This window comes from Xiphophorus hellerii, chromosome 9 (genome assembly GCF_003331165.1).
Source record: "Xiphophorus hellerii strain 12219 chromosome 9, Xiphophorus_hellerii-4.1, whole genome shotgun sequence".
In the NCBI taxonomy this organism is placed as follows: domain Eukaryota; kingdom Metazoa; phylum Chordata; class Actinopteri; order Cyprinodontiformes; family Poeciliidae; genus Xiphophorus; species Xiphophorus hellerii.
The window spans coordinates 2,171,620-2,191,839 of NC_045680.1; the positions used below are offsets into that span (position 1 = coordinate 2,171,620).

At 36.3% G+C, this 20,220-nt stretch overlaps 1 protein-coding gene across 1 annotated transcript in view; it reads left to right on the forward strand.

Moving 5' to 3' along the window:
- col24a1 (collagen type XXIV alpha 1 chain) overlaps window positions 1–20,220 on the forward strand; it is an 83,796-nt gene that overhangs the window by 43,523 nt on the left and 20,053 nt on the right. The window contains exons 20-32 of the mRNA XM_032572380.1: window positions 2,059–2,112; window positions 2,193–2,246; window positions 3,007–3,051; window positions 3,157–3,210; window positions 5,397–5,441; window positions 8,519–8,572; window positions 9,784–9,837; window positions 11,441–11,494; window positions 12,101–12,154; window positions 14,086–14,139; window positions 14,390–14,434; window positions 14,691–14,735; window positions 19,765–19,818. Coding sequence (XP_032428271.1) covers window positions 2,059–2,112; window positions 2,193–2,246; window positions 3,007–3,051; window positions 3,157–3,210; window positions 5,397–5,441; window positions 8,519–8,572; window positions 9,784–9,837; window positions 11,441–11,494; window positions 12,101–12,154; window positions 14,086–14,139; window positions 14,390–14,434; window positions 14,691–14,735; window positions 19,765–19,818 — 666 coding nt within the window. The remainder of the gene's footprint in view (window positions 1–2,058; window positions 2,113–2,192; window positions 2,247–3,006; window positions 3,052–3,156; window positions 3,211–5,396; window positions 5,442–8,518; window positions 8,573–9,783; window positions 9,838–11,440; window positions 11,495–12,100; window positions 12,155–14,085; window positions 14,140–14,389; window positions 14,435–14,690; window positions 14,736–19,764; window positions 19,819–20,220) is intronic.

Below are 20,220 nucleotides of genomic sequence, written 5' to 3' on the forward strand. Positions count from 1 at the left end.
ATTAGTGTTGGCATAGTTACATACCCAAAAGGTGAGAAGATGCAAATATATATATATTTTTTTTACCATGGAAGCATTTTTCCATGTTTTTTTTCCATGCTGAAAAAAATGAATGACAGAGTTCAGGTTAGGACTAGACAATGGCACAGTGAAAGATGCTGAATAAAGAAAAATGTATTGTGTGTCTGTCCAAACATTAACAGCTATAAAAGCATACTGAGTTTAAGTCTTCACTTTTGTGTGTTGTGGGATTGGAGCATAAACAATATATTGATTTTCATAGCTACCCTCTTTCTGGATTCCAATGACAATAAAGGGAATTCAGGTTTAATAATACTGGTACCATTCACATGCAAAACAGATGGCTTTACACGAAAACAAAGGAGAGAAAAATAACAAAAACCTTCCTGTTTTGCTTAAAAAGAGAGCTCAACATCTGAAGTTAGCTTCACCTAAAAGTACCCCATAAAATAATTTCATGTTAAAATGTAGGTTCAAAAGGCAGAGTTCAATCCGCATTAAAAATCAAGTTTAAATTTAGAATAAAATCAAAATGTGAACCCAATTCCCATGCGTCAGCTTCTGCAGCTTATTAGTCAGATTCTTTTATTGAAAATTGGAGGTATTAGTTCTGGATAATTAAAAGAGCGAAAGGTTTGTGCACCTGTCTGGTTTTATTTAGTTATTTAACTTGATATTGACAGACTGCAAATAACTGAGTAAAGAATGACTAGAGGATTGCATGGGGACATTTTTGATAAAAATCTGAAGATGAAAGACGTGTGGATCGGCAATAGTCCCAAACACAAGGCCAAGGAACTTATGGTCCTTGGTCTTGTGTCTTGTTTGAAACTTAACTGGGTTCAAACAAAGAAATCACATCTGCTAGAATTGATACAAACACCTGGCTTGTATCCAATATAAATCTTCAAGATTTGAAAACAGTTGTGTGGAAGAATGTGCCAAAAGTCACACCTGAGCATTGCAACTAATTCCTTCATACATCTTGAAGTTGCCAAGAAAATAGCCTGCCTTGAAGATATTAACTATCTTCAAGTTACATTTATTTAGTACATTTATTTAGTACTAAATGCAGTACTAAATAAGTACTGCATTTAGTACTTATTTGTTTTGTCATTCTATATTCTTATCCTTAATTCCATGTGCGGATTATTTTTACTTTGATTGTCTTTGCTCGTGTGGATAACTGGGTTACTGGGTGGTTACTGACATCTGGTTTGAATTTTGTAATTGGCTCCAGTTGAAACACTTAGACTGAGCAAAATTATGTGTTCAATTCTTATTTTACCCGCTGAACAACTCAACCACTAGAGTTCACCCAAGTGGTCAAGAAATGTTTCTTTAATCAGTCAAAACACACAACCAACCCTGTGATGTGTCAGCCATTTACAGCCTTCAGCAAACTAAATTAGCAAATCATAGCGTAGACAGAGCATCTGCACAGCATAGCATGAGAGTTACATCATCGAGCCGTTGGCACAACATCTATGTAACTCTTAGGGATATTTTTAAAACATGCGGAGTTTATTTAGAGTCACTAAGTTACAGCACCCATGACAGAAAAGTTTTTATCCGTAGGTCACATCACACACACTACAGTGTCAAACACACAAAGATAATACAATGGAGAGTATTAGTCACCGGAAGCTCTGTATATCCATGTGTTAAAGGAAAGCAAGCTAGATACACAATGGTGTGACAAAGGCATTACAGTTAAATCAGTTAGCTAGTTTTACTTTCTTATGGGTTATTTTGTTTTACAGTAACCCTAGCTTTGAAATTATGTCAACAAATGCAGCTCTAGATGGAAATTAAAGATTGTGCCAGGACAATCCTGCATTAAGGTTTTCAATCTCAGTCAGCTCTATTTGGCATTACAGTCTTTGTTTATACATAAACTTTGTAGAAAACTGTTAACAGATTTTGGAAGCCTAGGCTACTTTTCAATCTGTCAGTAGTCCTAACTAAAACTTGCTATTTTTAAATGGAGTATAAATTTGTCCAAGCATCTGTAATCTCTTTAATACTTTTTGTAAGGGGTTTCCTGGAGACATTGGCGTTCCAGGCCCTAATGGCCCACCTGGACCGAAGGTAGCAACTCTCAAATCATCCACAAATGAAGCATTTACTTCACCTAATTGTTAGTAATTGTAAGTTTGGTTGTGTTGCAGGGTTTACAAGGTGCGAGAGGGCTCCAAGGCCCACCAGGGCCAACAGGAGTACAGGTGAAATTGTTCAACACTTAAAATAGCTAAGGTATCTCATATTCTGCTCTGCTCCTGTTTCACTGCTCCACAGAAATGGAAAATATTAGACTAAAGCTTGATCGATTATCAAGGTAAAAGTCATATTGGAGTTAGATCTGAGTGGAAGACATTTTTACTGAAAGATCGCAGGGCATGTTCCACCAGGTGAAGTTATAATTTAAAATCGGATGCATATAAAAACTACTTTGAAAATTTTTCCAGTCCTGGAAAAGTGAACAGAAACCTTTGGAAGGAGTACAGCACACACACATGTGTACACACACAAACACTATTTTATGCTGTGTTGAAAGCATTGAGTTGGCACACATTCACAAAGGGGCTGAGTTGGCCAGCACCTGCCTTACTCAGAAGTACGAGCTAACTGAATTGCAGATCTTTTTCATTAGAATTTCTTCCAGTTTGGTATTAGTAATTCCTCTTAGGATTTACTAGACGTCTTAGAGAATTTAATGAATATGGAGATTTGCTCTTAGTTCTGTTTACGTTGACTTACAGGAAACAGGGGATGAGAACTTTATTGCCTGGGTTGGCATTAGTATTGCAGAGCTATTTTTGTTCATTAAGCTTTACTGGTGGACAAAATAAGTTCACATTTCTTTATATTATTAAGTGTGCTTCTTTTAGTCCTTTAACATTAATTATTCATACTTAAAGATATGCAGTTGTGTCTGTATGTTACAAATGATTTGGTTTTAATGACTGTACTGTGTTTATGCAGGGTGATGAAGGCCCACTCGGCCCACCTGGCAGCATTGGCCCAACTGTAAGAAATCTCATCTAAATGTGCACATACATATGTAAACAGTTTAGATTTTGGATGATATTAAATAAACAGCACCGCTTCTTTTGATTGCCACTTTTTACAAAGGGGAGATCTGGGAGGAAAGGTCATGCAGGTGAATCTGGACCTGAAGGCCTACTGGTAAGCCTTTATGTCACACTCTTTGTGTGTGTGTGTGTCATGAAACAATTGTTTTAAAATCTCTAGTTGTGTTATTGATTTGGCATTCTGTGGTTTTTCACCATAGAGATTCGCCAAGCAATTGGGCAACTGAATATGACTAATGACAACTATTAAGCCGTGTCCAAATTTTTATATAACAGGCCAAACATTTTATATGAGACTAAGTTCCGGGTGATGTGATTTCCTCTCACACACATGAAGTTTATTGTTCTTCAGCCACATTATAACTAATCTAAGTGTATCATTGCAAGTCATTGTTCGAAATGCCCATTTGTGTCAAAGATTTAACTCCTAAAGTTTTGCCATAATGTGTACCTGTGATGTCAACATACCAACACAACCCATTCTCACTCCCAACTCGTCATATATTGACGCATGGGACGGTCCGTCCTCGTCACATGTTGACGCGCAGGGTACCCCTTTCGCGTCAATATGTGACGCGAGGTGTTTTACACTATGCCTTACCGTAATTTTTGCCCTAAACCTAACCAAATCGTTGGGTTTTGAAGGTTCGGCAGCGGTTACGAGAACCCTTCGCGTGAAAAATCCACGTAAAACATGTGACCTGCCCAAATCGTCAACATGTGACGCTGAAGGACCCTGCCCAAGTCGTCAACTTTTGACGTCGTCAAATATGTGACGCATGGTCAGAAATTGTCCTAACTCGTCAATATATGACGAGTTGGGAGTGAGAATGTGTTGACCAACAACATAATGCTGCCACCACATATCTAACAGTCAAAATCATGACATTTTAAAATGTCCCTGTTTATCATAGCAGATATAACAATGATTATTCTGGTAAATGATCTCTTTTTATGAATTTCCCTCTGGAATTAATAAAGCATATTCAAATGCCAAAAAAAGCCTATTTCCAAACACTTAAATTTAAGTTCCATTTTGACCACAGGATATGTCAAATTTATTGTCCCTTAGTGCATTTGCAAAGTATAATCAAGCTTTTAATGTTACTTTTGTAGTAATGATTTCTTCCTGTCTGAGTGACATTGCTGGTCATGTCAGTAGAGGAATCATTTCTCTGTGGTAAAAAGACATTTTACAAGTTTCCTTCACCATCGTTTTGCTTTTGTTCTGGGGTTAAAATGGACATTTTGAGTCAAAACTCTTTCACATCTGTTACTCTGAACCGGTCTACTTCCTGAATGGTGTGATTGACTAGACATTTTCATTGGGTTTGTACTTATATCGATCTCTTGAAGGAAGGAAGCAATGGGTTTAAGGTGTTGCTCTAAGATTCATCCACAGGCTTGCCTCCATTTAACTCAACTGTTGTAAGCTGCTAAAAGCTTGCAAAGCCATCAGCATTTGGGGTCTTGCAAAAATGATGTTGGTGTAGGTAAGCATTAAAAGTATTCCCTATTTGGCAGTTACCAAGTAGAATTAATCATTTACTGATCTAAGACAGATAAATAGTCAAATTTAAAGTCTCACACTGGTAATAAAAAGTTAAGTTGTATGTGAATATTTTTATCCATTCATGGTTTTAAATGATTTATTCATTCATTTATTTTTTAATTTCTGTATTAAATGACAGAGGTGGATTTTGCCTTGTGTCAGTGCTTGGCATCAAACATGACTCTTACAACTGGAAGCCAACCAATTTGGCAAGATGCCACACAGCTACGCCACAGCTGGAAATGTTTTCCTCACTACTGACTTGTATATGTCAGACATATTTTTTTATGTTTCTTCTGGTTGTTTTATTTTAGAGTAATTTATTGACAATTTTTGTGAGTGTTTGTTGTGTTTAATAGGCAACAACTAATTGATAAGCTTTAAAACTCAATCACAAGAAGTTACGTTAATATAGTTAGAATTTCTCTTCTTAACCTGTCTTTTTATGGTTATCTTGTGCTTATTTTGACTTCCAGCCATTTAAACACTTAGTCTGTGCTGTAAAGATGGACTTAATTAAGAGGGAAAATTATTTCCTCCATGGTCGTCATCATGAAATGCATCATGGAACACCAAATTATTCACAGGCCTGTGCAGTCAATGTGTGTGTCCTGTTTTACACTTAATATCCTGTGAGCATACTGCCAAATTAGGAGTGGACTGATTATAGAGATCTCTTTAACTACAGTAGCTAAATAGTAAAGTTGTTCGATGTTTGCTCCTTGCAGGGAGAAAAAGGGGACATTGGCAATGTTGGAAAAGTTGGACCACCGGTAAGACTTTCCCACGCCTCTAATTGCTTGAATTAAAGTGAAGCTGCTGTGTAAGTTGCAAAACCTTCTAATGTTTCAATCTTGCCTCACAAAATTTAATCAGACATCCTATTCCTGTCTCCAAAACTACATAAATTAATGCAAATCATATATCTGTTTAAGATTTTAGAGTTTTACAACAAGAACTGGGCTCTGTCTCTTTTTGTGAAATTTCCACAAATACAACTACTTTGAACATTGGAAGAAGACCTGTCCCTCCAGTAGGCCCCTTAATGTTAATATTTGCATTCTGGGGATAGTAGAGGCAACCAATTGGGCCAAGCAAGCTGGACTGTGTTGTTGCTGTGCACATATGAGAGGCATTAAGCACTTACTGAACAGAGGGCCCTTTGAAGCCAAACAGGAACCATGGAGCTATGCAGCGAGAAAGAAACTCTTAAACATATGTTGGCTCTAATGAATCCCATATCATCACTTTTCAGATAAATAAGATGTGACTGAAACTAAGAAAGGGTTGATGACTTGATGCTTTAATACCACCTGTCTTCACTAAGTGACTCCTTATCTGTAAAATGTCTCAAGTGAAATTTTACTAGGAGCTTGGAACTGTTTTAGAACCACAACACACAAAAGATTCACTATGCAGCATTGTTAAAGTCAGCAGTACGTCTGAACATGTCAGCCTGCTTGGACTTGCACGCTGTCCTACTTAGATGAATCTAACAATAATGTCCTATTTGACCCACTTTATGCAAACTCTTGTTCGTTTGCCTAGAAAGTTTGGTTTGTTTAGGGAAATATGAATGGCAAGCTTGGACCAAAAAAGCAAACTCTGGTCCTCCTACAAACCTAGGTCTCGGTTGAAGTAAACTCTGATGCGGTTTGAATGCAGATGTGGATGCAAGTGGACCGGAAGCTGCTCCAAATACAGGAAGCAAATCACAGCACAGGGCATTCTGGGTAAATGCGCCCTAAATAAGAGTCTGACGCTAGAGAGAGAAATAGGCGATGGTCTTTTACCAAAACAAAAGAGAATTTCTACAAGTGCTAAAATATTACTCCACTCCATTTTTGTTTACATTTTGCGAAGACTTAAGTTGCGTTGGATCGTTTGACAGTGCAATGTGAAAGCAAACCACATAAGCTGAAAATTTAACAAATGTTTCAATGGGGTGGGGTTTTGGTCCTCAATTGAACTGAGTTTACCAGACTATCAGGTGTGAAAACACCCTAACGCTTATATTACAACTTCTGTCATCCACATTAGGCTTCCTAAGCAACCAGACTACCTAACCACAGAACCCCCACAATGAGTTATTCAGATCAATTTGCCATGTCACCAACTTTCTGTGTAGATTAAGGGATCAGAGATCAACCTTGTGCTTGTTCCTCCATCTGTAATCTGTATGTCTCCACCGTCAACTGGTGCTTATATGAATTCAGCAGGTTACTCCTTCTACGGTGATGATATATGAGCGGCATTTTATAGCTGTCAGATGTTTTGGCGAAGCTACAGAATTGCAAAAGGAGCAAAGCTTTATAGTGTTTATGTTAGTGGCCTGTTTCTTGTCTACTAGTTTGTTTCATTCTCAGGCTCTTTTTTTTTTTTACAGCTTTCCATGTAAACACACTGAGGTACAGGAATAAATGAAGTGTGATTACACAATGAGAATGCGTGTTCACTGTGTGAACACTATAAATCAAACTCTGCAGTAAAACTCTGTACAGTGTAAAGAGGCCACTATTGTCAGACTACTGTATTTTTTCTCATATTGGTCTGTAATTGTGTCAGCATATGAAATATTACCATGACATCATAAAATGAGTCGAGCCCAGCACTGTCTTAGTTTTGCTCAAGTACTTTTGGTGCTGTAAACTATAAGAATTGTGGCCCTCACCTCCATTTTATATTACTGTAGTTTACATCCAGACTAAACATAGAAATTTGTGGATGTGATCTACCAAGTCTCAGATTTCCAGTTTTAGCAAAGATACTGAAGAAAAGTAGCAGAGTCTGTAAAAACTGCTGCAGCTCCCAGCCTGTCTGTGTAAAGTCACTGATTCAAATGAAACCAGTGCAGAGCTGAATTAATTCTCCCTCAAAACTGCAGGAAAATCTGACAAAAAGAATAATTTTTTATTCTTTGCCACACTTTGGAGGAAAATCTAAAATTTATAAAGGCAAACAAATTACACTCAATGCAACTTAACCCACAGGAACAAAACATATGAGTCCAGAGACAAGGAGAGTTAGAGTTAGTCGCCATCTTCAATAAAATCATAAGGAGAGGTGAGATGCAAGTTTATGGATGACCTTTTAGATGTCCTGAGCCAATAGCTGATAAAAATATTTAAGATGAAGTGTGCTAGAACATTTTAACAAGTTTGGGAAACCTTGTTGCAGAGTCCTTGTTCAAACCTCGTAATTTCTTGTCTTGTCCGCCTGTTTTTCCATTTTACTAGATAAACATTTAAAGCAGCATTCTCATTAATTCTCTAAACATTTCTAACTTTGTTGTATAATCCTCTTTAAGTAGTATCAGATGTGTTGTAAATCAGTTCTGGAGCTGTTATCAAAATAGGTTGGTTAGTGGAAAAATGTGTTTACTAGACCTTCCTTTTCTTTTCTTTTCTTTTCTTTTCTTTTCTTTTCTTTTCTTTTCTGTGTAGCGTCACTTTCTTTTACATCTTTTATTAGCTCTTTATACTGAAGAAATGTTTTGATTTCCAGTTACACAAGGTTAGGTTGTTAGGTTGTATTTGTCCACAACTTTTTCTAACATTTCTAAAAGTATAAAAATTAATTAGGTTAATAGTTTTTTAAAATAAAATGCTAGGTTTTCAGACTGTGCTTATGATTTTTCTAATATTTTTAGCACTCTAAATCTATTATTTAAACTTCATTTTAGCTGAATGAAACTCACCCAAGACTTACAGAAACATTTCACTGGAACCTGAAGCGTCTTACATTCCCTGCATCACGGCAGTCTGGGAAGCAACCCTTACTACTTTCTCCTGACGTGTTTGTGTTTAACACGCTTTCTTCTTCTCTCCTTTCCTCTCCTCCTTCTCTCCAGGGTCCAGTTGGCCTAATTGGAATAACTGGGGTGATGGGAGTTCCCGGTGAAAAGGTAAGGAGTGTGTTTTTCTGTCATTAGGCTGTCAGGCAGCATCAGCTGCTCGCCTGTCAGCAACAGACCCCTATAATTAAGCCCATGTCAAAGCAGCCTGGACTAGAGACTAGAACACATGCTTGTGTAAACACTCAACACTCCCACATCCACATCAATAGCAGTATCGTCAAAGCTGTGTCACCTTAAACAAGCAAGTTTAAGTTGAACATAAAAATTATTTATAAGATGTAAATCTGAAAGTCTTTTCTCTTAAAATACTTAAATGAATCAATCATTCCCAGCTCAACAAGAACCTAATAAGTCTTTTCAAGTGTTTTTATTGAATCTTCTAAAGAACACCGAAGGTTTTGCCTTCCATCTCCATTTTTCCCTCCCTCTATCCCAACCTGTTTGCCTTTTCTTTCCTATCCAGAAGGCCCGTTTGTCAGAACATGTTCTTGTGTTGAGAAGCCATCTGCTTGTCAGATTCTTGCTTGTCCTCCAACTCCTCTCCCACAAACCTCTGCTCCTGATGCAGTCTGTCAGCACCAGTCATACCCTGACAGCCTACAAATTCTTTTGACATTATGCATAATTTTTTATTCTTTGCCACACTCTTTGTTTAAAATGTTGAGCTCACTATGAGGAAGTGCGTAGGTGGACTTATTGTGTTGTACAATGATGGATTTTACCCAGTTTGTGAAAAGAAAATGCATATTTTCAGTCAAAAAAGTTTGCAGGTTTACTGTTGGACATTGGCAGATTCTGGTCTTTCTGTGGATCCAATGGACTGTAACCTATTTGTGCTTTATCTTAGAAAGAAAATCACTGACACATTATCAAAATATTTTAATATTTTTATATGAATGCCTTAAAAAGCTTCTATCTTCACCTTACTTAACAAATATTTATAATTTTTTTAGTTATTAAAAGGCAGTTTTAACAATTGATTTGGATCTCTTTTTTTAAATAATAAAATGTCTTTACCTAATGGAAAGCATACACTGTAAAATGGTTTCAGCAATAAGAAATGAAATGAAAATCTAAGTAAAATTGGAATAGCAGTGGATTAAAAAAAAAGTGTTCCAATTGGGAAGTCAAAATTTTACAAATTCACTCAAAAATACACGACATGATCCAATTTTTGCTAATTCCATGAATATTGCCATAGTTGAACAAAAATCAGTTCTCAGAATCAAACCTCTTTTTCTTTCCATGTCCTTAACCAGGGTGACCGGGGGCTACCAGGTCCAACAGGTCCTGCTGGAGAGAAGGGGCCCGGGGTGAGTAAAGTCACAAGAGATCTTAAAACAAATTTTAATTGGGTTCTCACAGTGTCAGCCATATTTTATTGAGCAAAGGGAGTTTTCTAGTTATGTTATCACACCTAAAATTCACCTTTCTGCACAAATGTCAATATTCCAGTAGCGGATGTAATTTAAAAAGCTCTAACAATGGGAAAGTGGATTTTTAAATTGGAGATCATTTGTTGAACACAACATTTAACGAAAAATTGGTGGACCGTTTAGGTAACTAACTCTATAATAAAATTACTTAATTATTGTACATTACATTTGTTGCCAAATATCCAGGTTCATCTATGACTATCACAGACATGATCTGTCTTCTGCAGAGTGAAAGGTTAGGTCATCCTTTCATGTTAATGCACAGCAGAACAAAAACAGAATTGAACAGACTAAAATATTATAGTCTATATTATATTCACTTTCAAAAAATAATTTATTTCTTCTATTCTTCCCCAAAGATCAGATTTCAGAAACATAAAAAACACAGCTGTTAAAAAACTTAGATATTTGATTGCTGTAACATGACAAAGTTGTAAATGTGGTATAACATCCCGATGAGAGGAACCCATTTCTTTTTTTTAAATCATCATCGTTTTAAAGACCAGTGTTTTTATCAACAGAGTACATTGACCAGATTGTCCCCAGACATCAGGACTTAATGATAATGGGACGTCCCTTCACTGATTCGTCTGCGCTCGCCATGTTCTTTCATTCTACTGTATTTTTATGGGCGACTCTTTAAAAGTTATGTGGTGGAACATTGAGTCCGGTACATTCTTCTTGTGAGTATGGGTTTGAAACATCCATTGGACACATATGCATTAGTTTATCTTTTATGACGAGAAGAACTGCCGCACCCCTAACTAACAATGGCGTTAATATTTGGCTAATGTGTAAACCTGAAAAGATGACAGTATTGTCTTCTGCGTCCACTTTGATACATATAATGAAAAAATGCCTCAGGAAGGAATGTTGTTGGAGATTTTAATGGAACAGAAAAACCTAATGTATCAAGTCTGAGTGCTGTTTCAGCCTCAACGTTTGCAAAATCTGTGTGTTCCTTCAAGCACATCCTCACAAAACTTTGACTGGCAAGTTAGTACTGGTAGAGACTTGTGCTCTATTCCACAGCATTTCAATTTTTGCATTGAAGTGATCATTATACTGCCCAGTTTTCTGTGTCTGCTGCAGAGCTGTGAGTCTGTTGGAGTGCTTGGCCTTCATCCCACTCTGTCTCTGGGTTTTGGATTAACGTCAGATCTGTGGTTCTGGGCCTTGAGCTCTTATCTCACTGTCTGACACAGTGCCGAACAAACTGAATGATAGGTGCATAAACGGGGATTAACTTGATTTAACGTCTTTACATATTTGTGTGTGAAATAAATTTAAAATCATTTTTGTAACAGACACTGCTGACCTGCTAAAATCATGGATTTATTCTAAATCTCTAGTGTTGCCTGTATTTATATGAAGCTCACTGTGTCTTTCACCTATTTAACCGATTTAAACAAACAATGCCACAGTGTCCCATCTACCTGCACATATTTCTATTTATTTATTTTTTTCTGTTTTCTATTAGGGTTACCCAGGATCACCTGGAGGTCCCGGAGACGTTGGCATGCAGGGTTCACCTGTAAGCATTTTCACAAATTATCAACATGTATGCCCTTAGTGTACAGTATTTTATTGTTTTCTTTGCACAGAAAAAAAGTGTGGGACAATAAAGGATATTTCTATTCTATTTATGCTGACTGGATAAATAAATAAATAAATAAATAAATAAATAAATAAATAACCCAACAAATACAATGAAAATCAATCAAATCAGACTATTTTTATGAAGAGAAGTATCATTCTTAGCTGTACTTAATTTTAAAATCTCTCTGAAGTGTTAAGGAAACAAATCAAAGTACAGTTCATGTATACTTTCTACTTGATCCTGATTCTACTTGATCTACTTTCCCTTCTACTGATGCCACTGTGTGTTGATCAATTATATTATTAATATACCCACAACTTCCCACTGGTGGGAGGTGATTTCTCCCAGGATCCAGTGGAGTTGTGTTCATTTGTGTTCAAACATTTCAAATTAGGACCGAAATACACCATCATGTATCAGCTTTGGGACTCATGATAAAGCTACAGCTTTTTCTTTTTTTTTTTTTGAAAACTTACTTATTAATATTGGTAATTTTTTTGTCAGTACGTTTGTTTTTAAACGTGTTGTTTTGATTTACAGGGTCCTCAGGGACAGAGGGGCAGTCCAGGAATCGCGGGGCCAAAAGGGAGAAGGGTAGGGCCACATTACTTTTACAGGAAAATGTCTTCAAATGATTTCAGAACCAATTCTTTGTATATTGCAGTTGAGTTTATAGTTTTATTTCCATAATAAAACTAAAGCACCAAAGCACATACAGTTCCATTTTTTTCAGGTTTGAATGTTACACTGGAGGAAAAAATTATAACTTCTGATGAATGTATTTTGGCTAAGAGAAAAATGACCCTGAAGACAGAGAGATAATTTATCCCTGAGCTCTTTTTTGTTTTCTTTTTTCATTTTAGTCTTTTAAGGTAATAAGGTGACGTGTAAGGTAATATTATATATAATTCCTGACCACCTGTTAAAAAGTTTAAATCATGTCTGACGTTGGAATTAACTTACTCGTAAATCCGCTTCAGTTGTATTTGAAATCTTAAGATACAAAACAGTTTCCATGTGACAAATAGTTTTTATTTTACTTCACAGTCACATAACTGTGGATTTGTGCATATTCATTTCACTTAACTCAGAAAAAAATCAAAGGTAAAAAGGAAATTTAAAAAAATCTATTTGAGCTACTGCAGAAATGATAACTCTAGGTATCAGATGTGTATTTTTTTTTCTTCGATAGACTGATCAAATGCTAAATATTTAAGTAGGATTCTTAATTCACACAAAATTGAGTGTTTTTTTTCCCTTCTGCTTTTCATCTTTATTCCTCAAGAGTTAGTTTCCCAGATGAATTTGATTTTCCCTGAACTCAACACACCTGACTCACATAAATGGCTGATTACAGCCTGTGCAGAACTTGATTACATCCTGAGAAAGTTATTCAGCTGTGTAAATTCATGGGTGCATGGAAAACATGTTGGACACCAGCTCTAGAGAACCAGACCTGCTTGGTTGCCAGCAGTCAACTGCTTACACATTACCCTGGTTCCTTGATGACTAGTTTCACAACTGATTTACCATGATAATAAATATTTCCAAATGATCCTTTGTCTTTAAAAGGCCTTATTTAAGCAGCCAGACCAGTTGCACAAGTCAGCAAGCCGACTTCCGATATTCATAGAAATGGAGAACTTGTTAAAAACTCAGTACTTTCTTTGTCATCTCATAGAAAGGAGCTTAAATCTAAGGAATGGGATAAAAGAAAATTTTAGCTGTGTTAAATTAGCAACTTCGGCAAACCTGGATTTACGTCGTTACTCATAACTTCTCTGTTCCCAAATGTCATTCAGAATAGGTTTTGTGGGCTTTGTATGTGGAAAAACTTTAAATTTTCATCCCAACAGCATGGAAATTGCTGAATTTCTTTACTTCTCCAACTCTTATTACATATAGTATATCAAAGTCAACTTCTGCTGGGAATTCACTCATCGTTTATTATTATATCCATATTATTTATGCACAGGTGTATTTTTAAACTCCTGAATTTGAGGAACATTAAAATAAAATTCTCTCCCCAACTTTTCTTGAATCTAGCAAATAGAAATATTTTTTATGTTTGTCATACTTAACCTCAAACAGGACATGGTTAGTCAGATTTTTCTGTATTATCCTGTAATTTTAACGTTAATTATTTTATCTCACTTGCAAGCTTTTTAGAGTGACATCTAATGTAAGTAATCACTGATAGAAATACATGGAAGTAATGCTGAGATTGAGATATTTTGAGAAATATTTGTAGGATATTCGCCCAATTTCAGACTATAACAGAAAACAAGATGTTAAGGTTTAAATTTAAGGTTTAGGGTTTTTTTTTATTTATACCATTGAACATATAAGGTTTGAAAGCCCCTGACAATATAACCGATAATAATGAAGCATAGTCCAGAATAATATATCTAAGAAATGATAGAGCCATATATCGTTCACTTAACATTGCTTCCCTTTGTAAAGTAGTATATCATGCTCTTCTCTGAGTAAACGTCAGTCATGTGCCTCATGTTGGTGTTGTGCAGGGGCCCCGGGGTCCAGATGGCGCAACAGGAGAGCCAGGATCTGAGGGCACCAAGGTAAACAACGTCCATATTCTTATAAACACAGCGTAAATGTGGAAAAGGCAAAAACATGTAGCATGTATTTAATAAATGGGCAGCAGTAAAGTTCATGCCAGCTGTGGTATTTGTGCCAGGATTATAAGATCATATTTGGAATTCTTACTTTCAGATTTATTTCTTGATTTTCAGCACACTATGATGTATTTATAACTGTTTTGGGGGGGGAAAAAAAGAGAAAAACTCAATAATATTTCTTTGTGTCCAGGGTGAAAAGGGGGAAGTTGGACCAAAAGGAGAACCAGGATTAATAGTAAGTATTTTTCTAGATATGCTTAAATAAATGTACCAAAGAGTAAGAGGATTGGGTGCTTAAATTACATAGTTCAGAGGAATACCTACATATACCTATGTAATTTCTTCATCCTTGTTTTCATGCTTGCAATGCGTCACCTTTCCAAATGTAAACCAAATGTCTTGGTAATGGTTTTGTCGTATTAATGTGATCAAACCTGACCTGATTTAAACTGTTTTTAATCTGTTTCCGTCCTGATTTTGTCTCTTCAAAGGGCAAAGCTGGCGTTCCCGGAGAAAGAGGCCCTCCTGGAAAACCCGTAAGCAAAATCTTTTTTCTTTCACAGATTTAATCACCACCTACACATCCCCCGTCACTATAGCTACAGTGGAATAACACTCATAAAGCCCATCTGCCTCCTTTTTTCTTCCAACCTGCAAATCCCAATTTACCATAATTTAAGAGTTTGCTCCAGTCTTGTCATCCAGGAGGAAGTTTTTCATTAAAGAGGATTTGGTTCTGCTTCTGAGCATGCTGGCAGGTGTTAACAGATCTTCTCCCTTACCTTACCTGTAGGCTTTTAATTCTATCCTAAAATTGGTCTGCTTTGCTTTATATAAGAATTTAAATTAAAAAAAGCCAAACTTATTCACAGTCACTATGCATAGTTGCCTTGTACAAGATTTTGCTCAAAGCCGATGATGACTTCCAGTGTCAGACTGAAGTGGTGTGAATGGGCTTTACTGATACATTTGCATTTTTTTTTCTGGGTGAATTGAGGAGATGACGTACGACTGGAATTTTCTGTAATCCAAGGAAGTTCAAGTTAAACCTCAACTAAAAATCGAATAAAATATTTGTCTTTTCTCGCTACATCAGAATTGGCAGGGCTCATTTAGAGTGAATGTTTTTCTGGCGCAATTTAATTTAAATTCAATTTATTTATCTCAAAGGGAAATTAAGTGATGTCATAGCCAAGAGTTTTTGTGAATGGTGATGCTGAGAGCAGGAAGGTCTCTCTGGTAGCAGTCAGTCTGGTATTGAAATTGAAGACAGTGGATGCTTCAATATAACAGCTTGTTATCTAGACAGCAGATATAATATTCCACAATAATCAGATACTGGCTCACACTGCTAATCCACCTCATTTGCTTTTGCTGCTCCTCTTTAAATCCTTGTCCGGCCATATGATCAGAAAGCTGATCAGAGAGACGCTGGAATCAGGGTTACAATCTTTGTCCGTTATCATTTATGGAAGGGACTGTGTAAACTTCCTCATTCTCTCTCTGCTCTTTGGTTCTGCTCTGCATCCCTTTTATCTCTTCTGGATTTTGGATGTCAGTTCAGGTATTTTTGAGCTTTTGAGATGCTTAACAGTGGCTCTCAGTTCTGAAAGCAAAACCTTGTTGCCACAGTTTAAAAGTCAGAAAAGTAAGAACAAAAATCGTTCCAGCTGCAAAGCATCCAAAACAGCCCCAATGCCTCAACCCAAAAAATGATGGATAAAAGTCTACAAAAAGAACAAATTAGAACTAAAGTAATCGGGTGATTCCAGGATGCTGCCACCATGAGAAGTGTAGCTCTAAACACCTGCAAGACTTGCTTTTAACTATAATCTGTAAATTTTTATAATTAAGGTCAGGGCCATTCCAAAAACATAATCTTATCCTGCTCTGCAATTCCAAAACCAACTCTTCAGTGTGTTGGGATCAGGGCTCTGGCTGGAACACCCAGCTGTCTCAGAGTTACACTCATCTGGCCCAAACTTTGGTCTCTGATCAAAGGAAATTTGCTTGGGATGTTTAGGAACAACTCCAGAACAGCCAAGGCTCAAGGACCTCATAGACTGGAAACTTCCACAGCAACAGTTTTACTTTTTACTGTGAAGAGTTTAACATCAGCATGGACTGAGAGGGTGCCAACCAATAAAAACTCATTTCTCCAAATAGGACATCTTCAGTCAACACTTACATATATTTGCAGCCTGTCAAATGGATAAGCTGAATACCCTTTGAAGAAAGGCTTTATGGTTGGACAAGACAAAGATGGAGCTTTTTTGGCTACAGCAGCAAGAAGTATTTTTCAAGGAGACTAAATGAACCTTTCAAAGCAAACAATGCAGCAATAACTGTCAAAAAGGTCGTGATAGGAATCTGTTTCCCAGCGGTACTGGTTTTCTGCACAAAATAATTAATACATTGGTAGATTTTTGTGCCTCAAGCACATCAACGGTGCTTTTGGAATAAATAAAGCAGGCTTGACATCAACGTTCTGGTATGGCATAGAGTCCAAACTTATAAAACAATTGACTGACACTACTTAAAACAAGATATCAAGGAATTAGTACCATTTCTGAAAAAGAGAAAGTGAAAGATGCTTGCTGATTCATATAAAAGCATGTTGTTTCAAAGACCTCAATGGACTTACAAATCAAACAATGCAACACTAACTTGGTCAACTAACCAAATATTAGTTGATTACAGCCTTCATACATATATTTGTCTGTTAAAACTTATTGAAGATGCATGTTGTGTTATCAGACCCACAGTTATTATTCAAAACTAAATTCCAAAAGGAATATTACATTGAAGATGATTGCTTGTAAACATTCACTGGCATAGTATTTTGGTGAGCAAGGCTGTATATTGGTTATGATTTTGCCTTTGTATCAATGAATAGTAGTAGTTTAAGATGAACTGTGACTGCTTTCCTGCAAACAATAGGGATGCCTTACTTCAGATCAGCTAGTCATTGTCTCATTATTAACAAGAAAAGTGGACGAACTTTACAATGTCTTTTAATCCCAAAATGCTGAGCAAATCAAAACCAGCCTGCTTGGGCATACTGAATAACTTTTGCAACTTGTTTACATATTAATGTATGTTTCCTGTTTGCTTTAGACTAGGGCTTACGTCCTTTTTTGTGTGTTTTCAACAAAATGTCAATGGGGAGAAAATGCAGAGACACAGATTTGGGAGACTTTTGTTTCAGCTTAAAGTGTTTTTATGTTCTAAAACATATTTTCCCACTCGAGCAGTTTATGAATTATATTTCTTATATGGCTTTGAAGGAGGTAAAATGGATAAAAGAGCCAGTTTTCCACAGACGGGAGAAGAAGCAAACTAAGATCAAACAGAAAACCAGAAACAGAGCCATATGCACTCTCCAAGTGATTATACTAAAATACATCAGCAGAACATTTTTTTATTTATTCCATGGAGTAACTATCAGCTGCATAGTTAGTTTTGCTATGTTTCTACAGTGACAAATTCATTCCTGTACTTTTTCAATCTGGTAATTACTTTTACTGCTTCAAAGGTTGTTTACTCTTCTGTTTTTAGCCAAATGTCCTTACAACCACACACATACAGCGCATTCAGGCATTTCTCAAAATTTTCAAACCACCGTGCAATTAATATTTGAGATTAGATCGCAAAACTATTGTCCGAGCATATCTTTTCTAGACTAGCTGCAGATTTAGAGTGGCTGCCCAATATTAAATAAGAAATTTCTGCAGCTTATACATAATCGTAAACAACATCACTCTGACAAACTTCATGTGTATCTTGTGTGGGTTGGAGACTATAAACTTTTGTTCGTTTTACTGTGGACTTATGGCGCCATCGTGTGTCTGATAGCGTCACCTTCAAAACTTAAGCTCTGAGAAAATCTGATTACCTCAGATGTGTGTAAATGGTAGCAGTAAAGGCAACTTTAAGTGAAAGCACTTTTCAGTGGTTTTAGCTTTTATCCAAAAACGTTTATGCATTTCCATAAGGACTCTTGTTTCTCTACATGTCCAACACTTCCTCTTTCCTGCATTTTTGGGTATTATCTTATCTCTATTTTACTTTTGTTTTGTCAATAGAACTCCAATCCTAAGAATGCAGATGATGTTGAAATGATTTAAACAATTAAGCAGGTTTTTAGAGTTTCTTCCAATAAACAAAAATAATACATTTCAAATTGGAAAGTATTTATGTGATATTCAAAGTAATTGACATTAACGAATTACTTAAGTCATTTTATTAAATACAGCCATTCACACACACAGCAATTTCCACAAGCTTAGAGCTCATTAAACATCTCATGCAGTCAGCAGTTTTGTGCCCAGGTGTGATCTTCTTTGTTCCATGTTATTTATATCCTGTCAAAAGAGAGCTTTAGGAATGAGAAGGAAGCCATCATTACTTTGTAATGACAGACTTTAAGTTGCAGCCAAATCAACACCTTGCTACATCTTTTAAAAAAAAGAGGAATGCACTCATGAGCCAAGATGGATAAAAATGTCATTAACATCATCCTGCCACGTTATCTCTATGAATAGAAGAAGAAGAATGTAAAAAGTTTGCCTTGAAGAATAAAAATGCTGCCATTACACAACAATGTAAATGTAAAAATCAAATGATTAAACGTTCCTTGAATTAAAAGTGACCCATTCCAGAGCTTCCACTGTATGAAGCTCCCTGTTTTTTTAATTTTTTATCTCATCCAGAAATTAGATGTAGTGTCTTCCCGTTTACGTATGGGTGTTGATGATGTAATTGCATTAAACCAAATTCATTGAACTCTGATGTGTCTCTTTATGTACTGATTCTCAATTACTGTAAGTTCACAACTGCAGATTTGTGTCTTTTTTTTCAATTCCATAAACAATATTTAATGTTTATTTAGTATAAATGTGTGTAAAATACAAGTTTTTTTTAGTTCTGCAGTTCTAACACACAATGTACAGTATGCAACATGTGTAACTGGTACAAAATCAGACACTGCAACTTAAACATTAAAAGAACAAATTGGACATTGTGTGACTGTATATTTCTCTGTGCTGTACTTAGCAGCAAAACACTAAATTTCACACTCTTCCTCTCAATGTACTTGCACTATTCTGGAAGACATTGAATCAAAATGTATGAAAGACCAAACTGGAACTGTTTTGTTTTCCATAATTTCTCAAATTTTGTCACTTCTTTTCTGTAGAAGATTTAACTATTAAGGGAATCTTTTCATTTACTCCTCATTGATGACCCATTGGTGTAATAGTAATGAAACTATCGCTTTTCCTTTATTTTTAGCAGCACTATGGTATCACTACTTTTTTTGCAGTGTTTCAAATTATAAAATCTTTGTTACACATAATTCAATGAGCCCCAGATTACACCAGTGTCATAACGTTACAGGGTTAGCCTGACGATGTGTTGATTGGGTTCAACAAATGAGGCACTACAGGATTGTCGGTACTGTCCATAGCAATGGTCAAAGAAAGTTTTTTTTCTTTTTTTTGTTTGTTTTCTGTGTTCTTGTAATTGAGTGAAAGAATGTGTCGACATGACTGTGTTTGTTTCCAGGGAAAGTCAGGTATTCCAGGGAACACTGGTGAGAAGGGCCCACAAGGGGAACCAGTAAGTATGCTCATCGGCTCAATGCGATTGTTTTAGGAAACTGTAATCAAACTACACACCAACCATCAAGCTCGTCTGTAATGATAAAATACACAAAATGAGGACTGCTTAAAAGGCTTTTTAAAGTGGAGGTTGGCCAGGTTGGAAGTATTTATTAAACACTCAAGAACCTCTGATGAACATCATCAGAGGTTCATCAGAGGTTTATGAGGAACAGTTTAGTTCCTCATAAACTAAACTGTTTATGAGGAAGATTAGTGGTATGATAAATGTTTCTTTATGTTGCTTCCCCGCTTCTTTACACCTGAGCGCTCCCAGCCTTTATTGGATTAATCTTCAAGTTCTTGAATTACCTGGAAACCCACCAAATGCTCAGGGGTAAAAAGCATGTCAGACAATCAG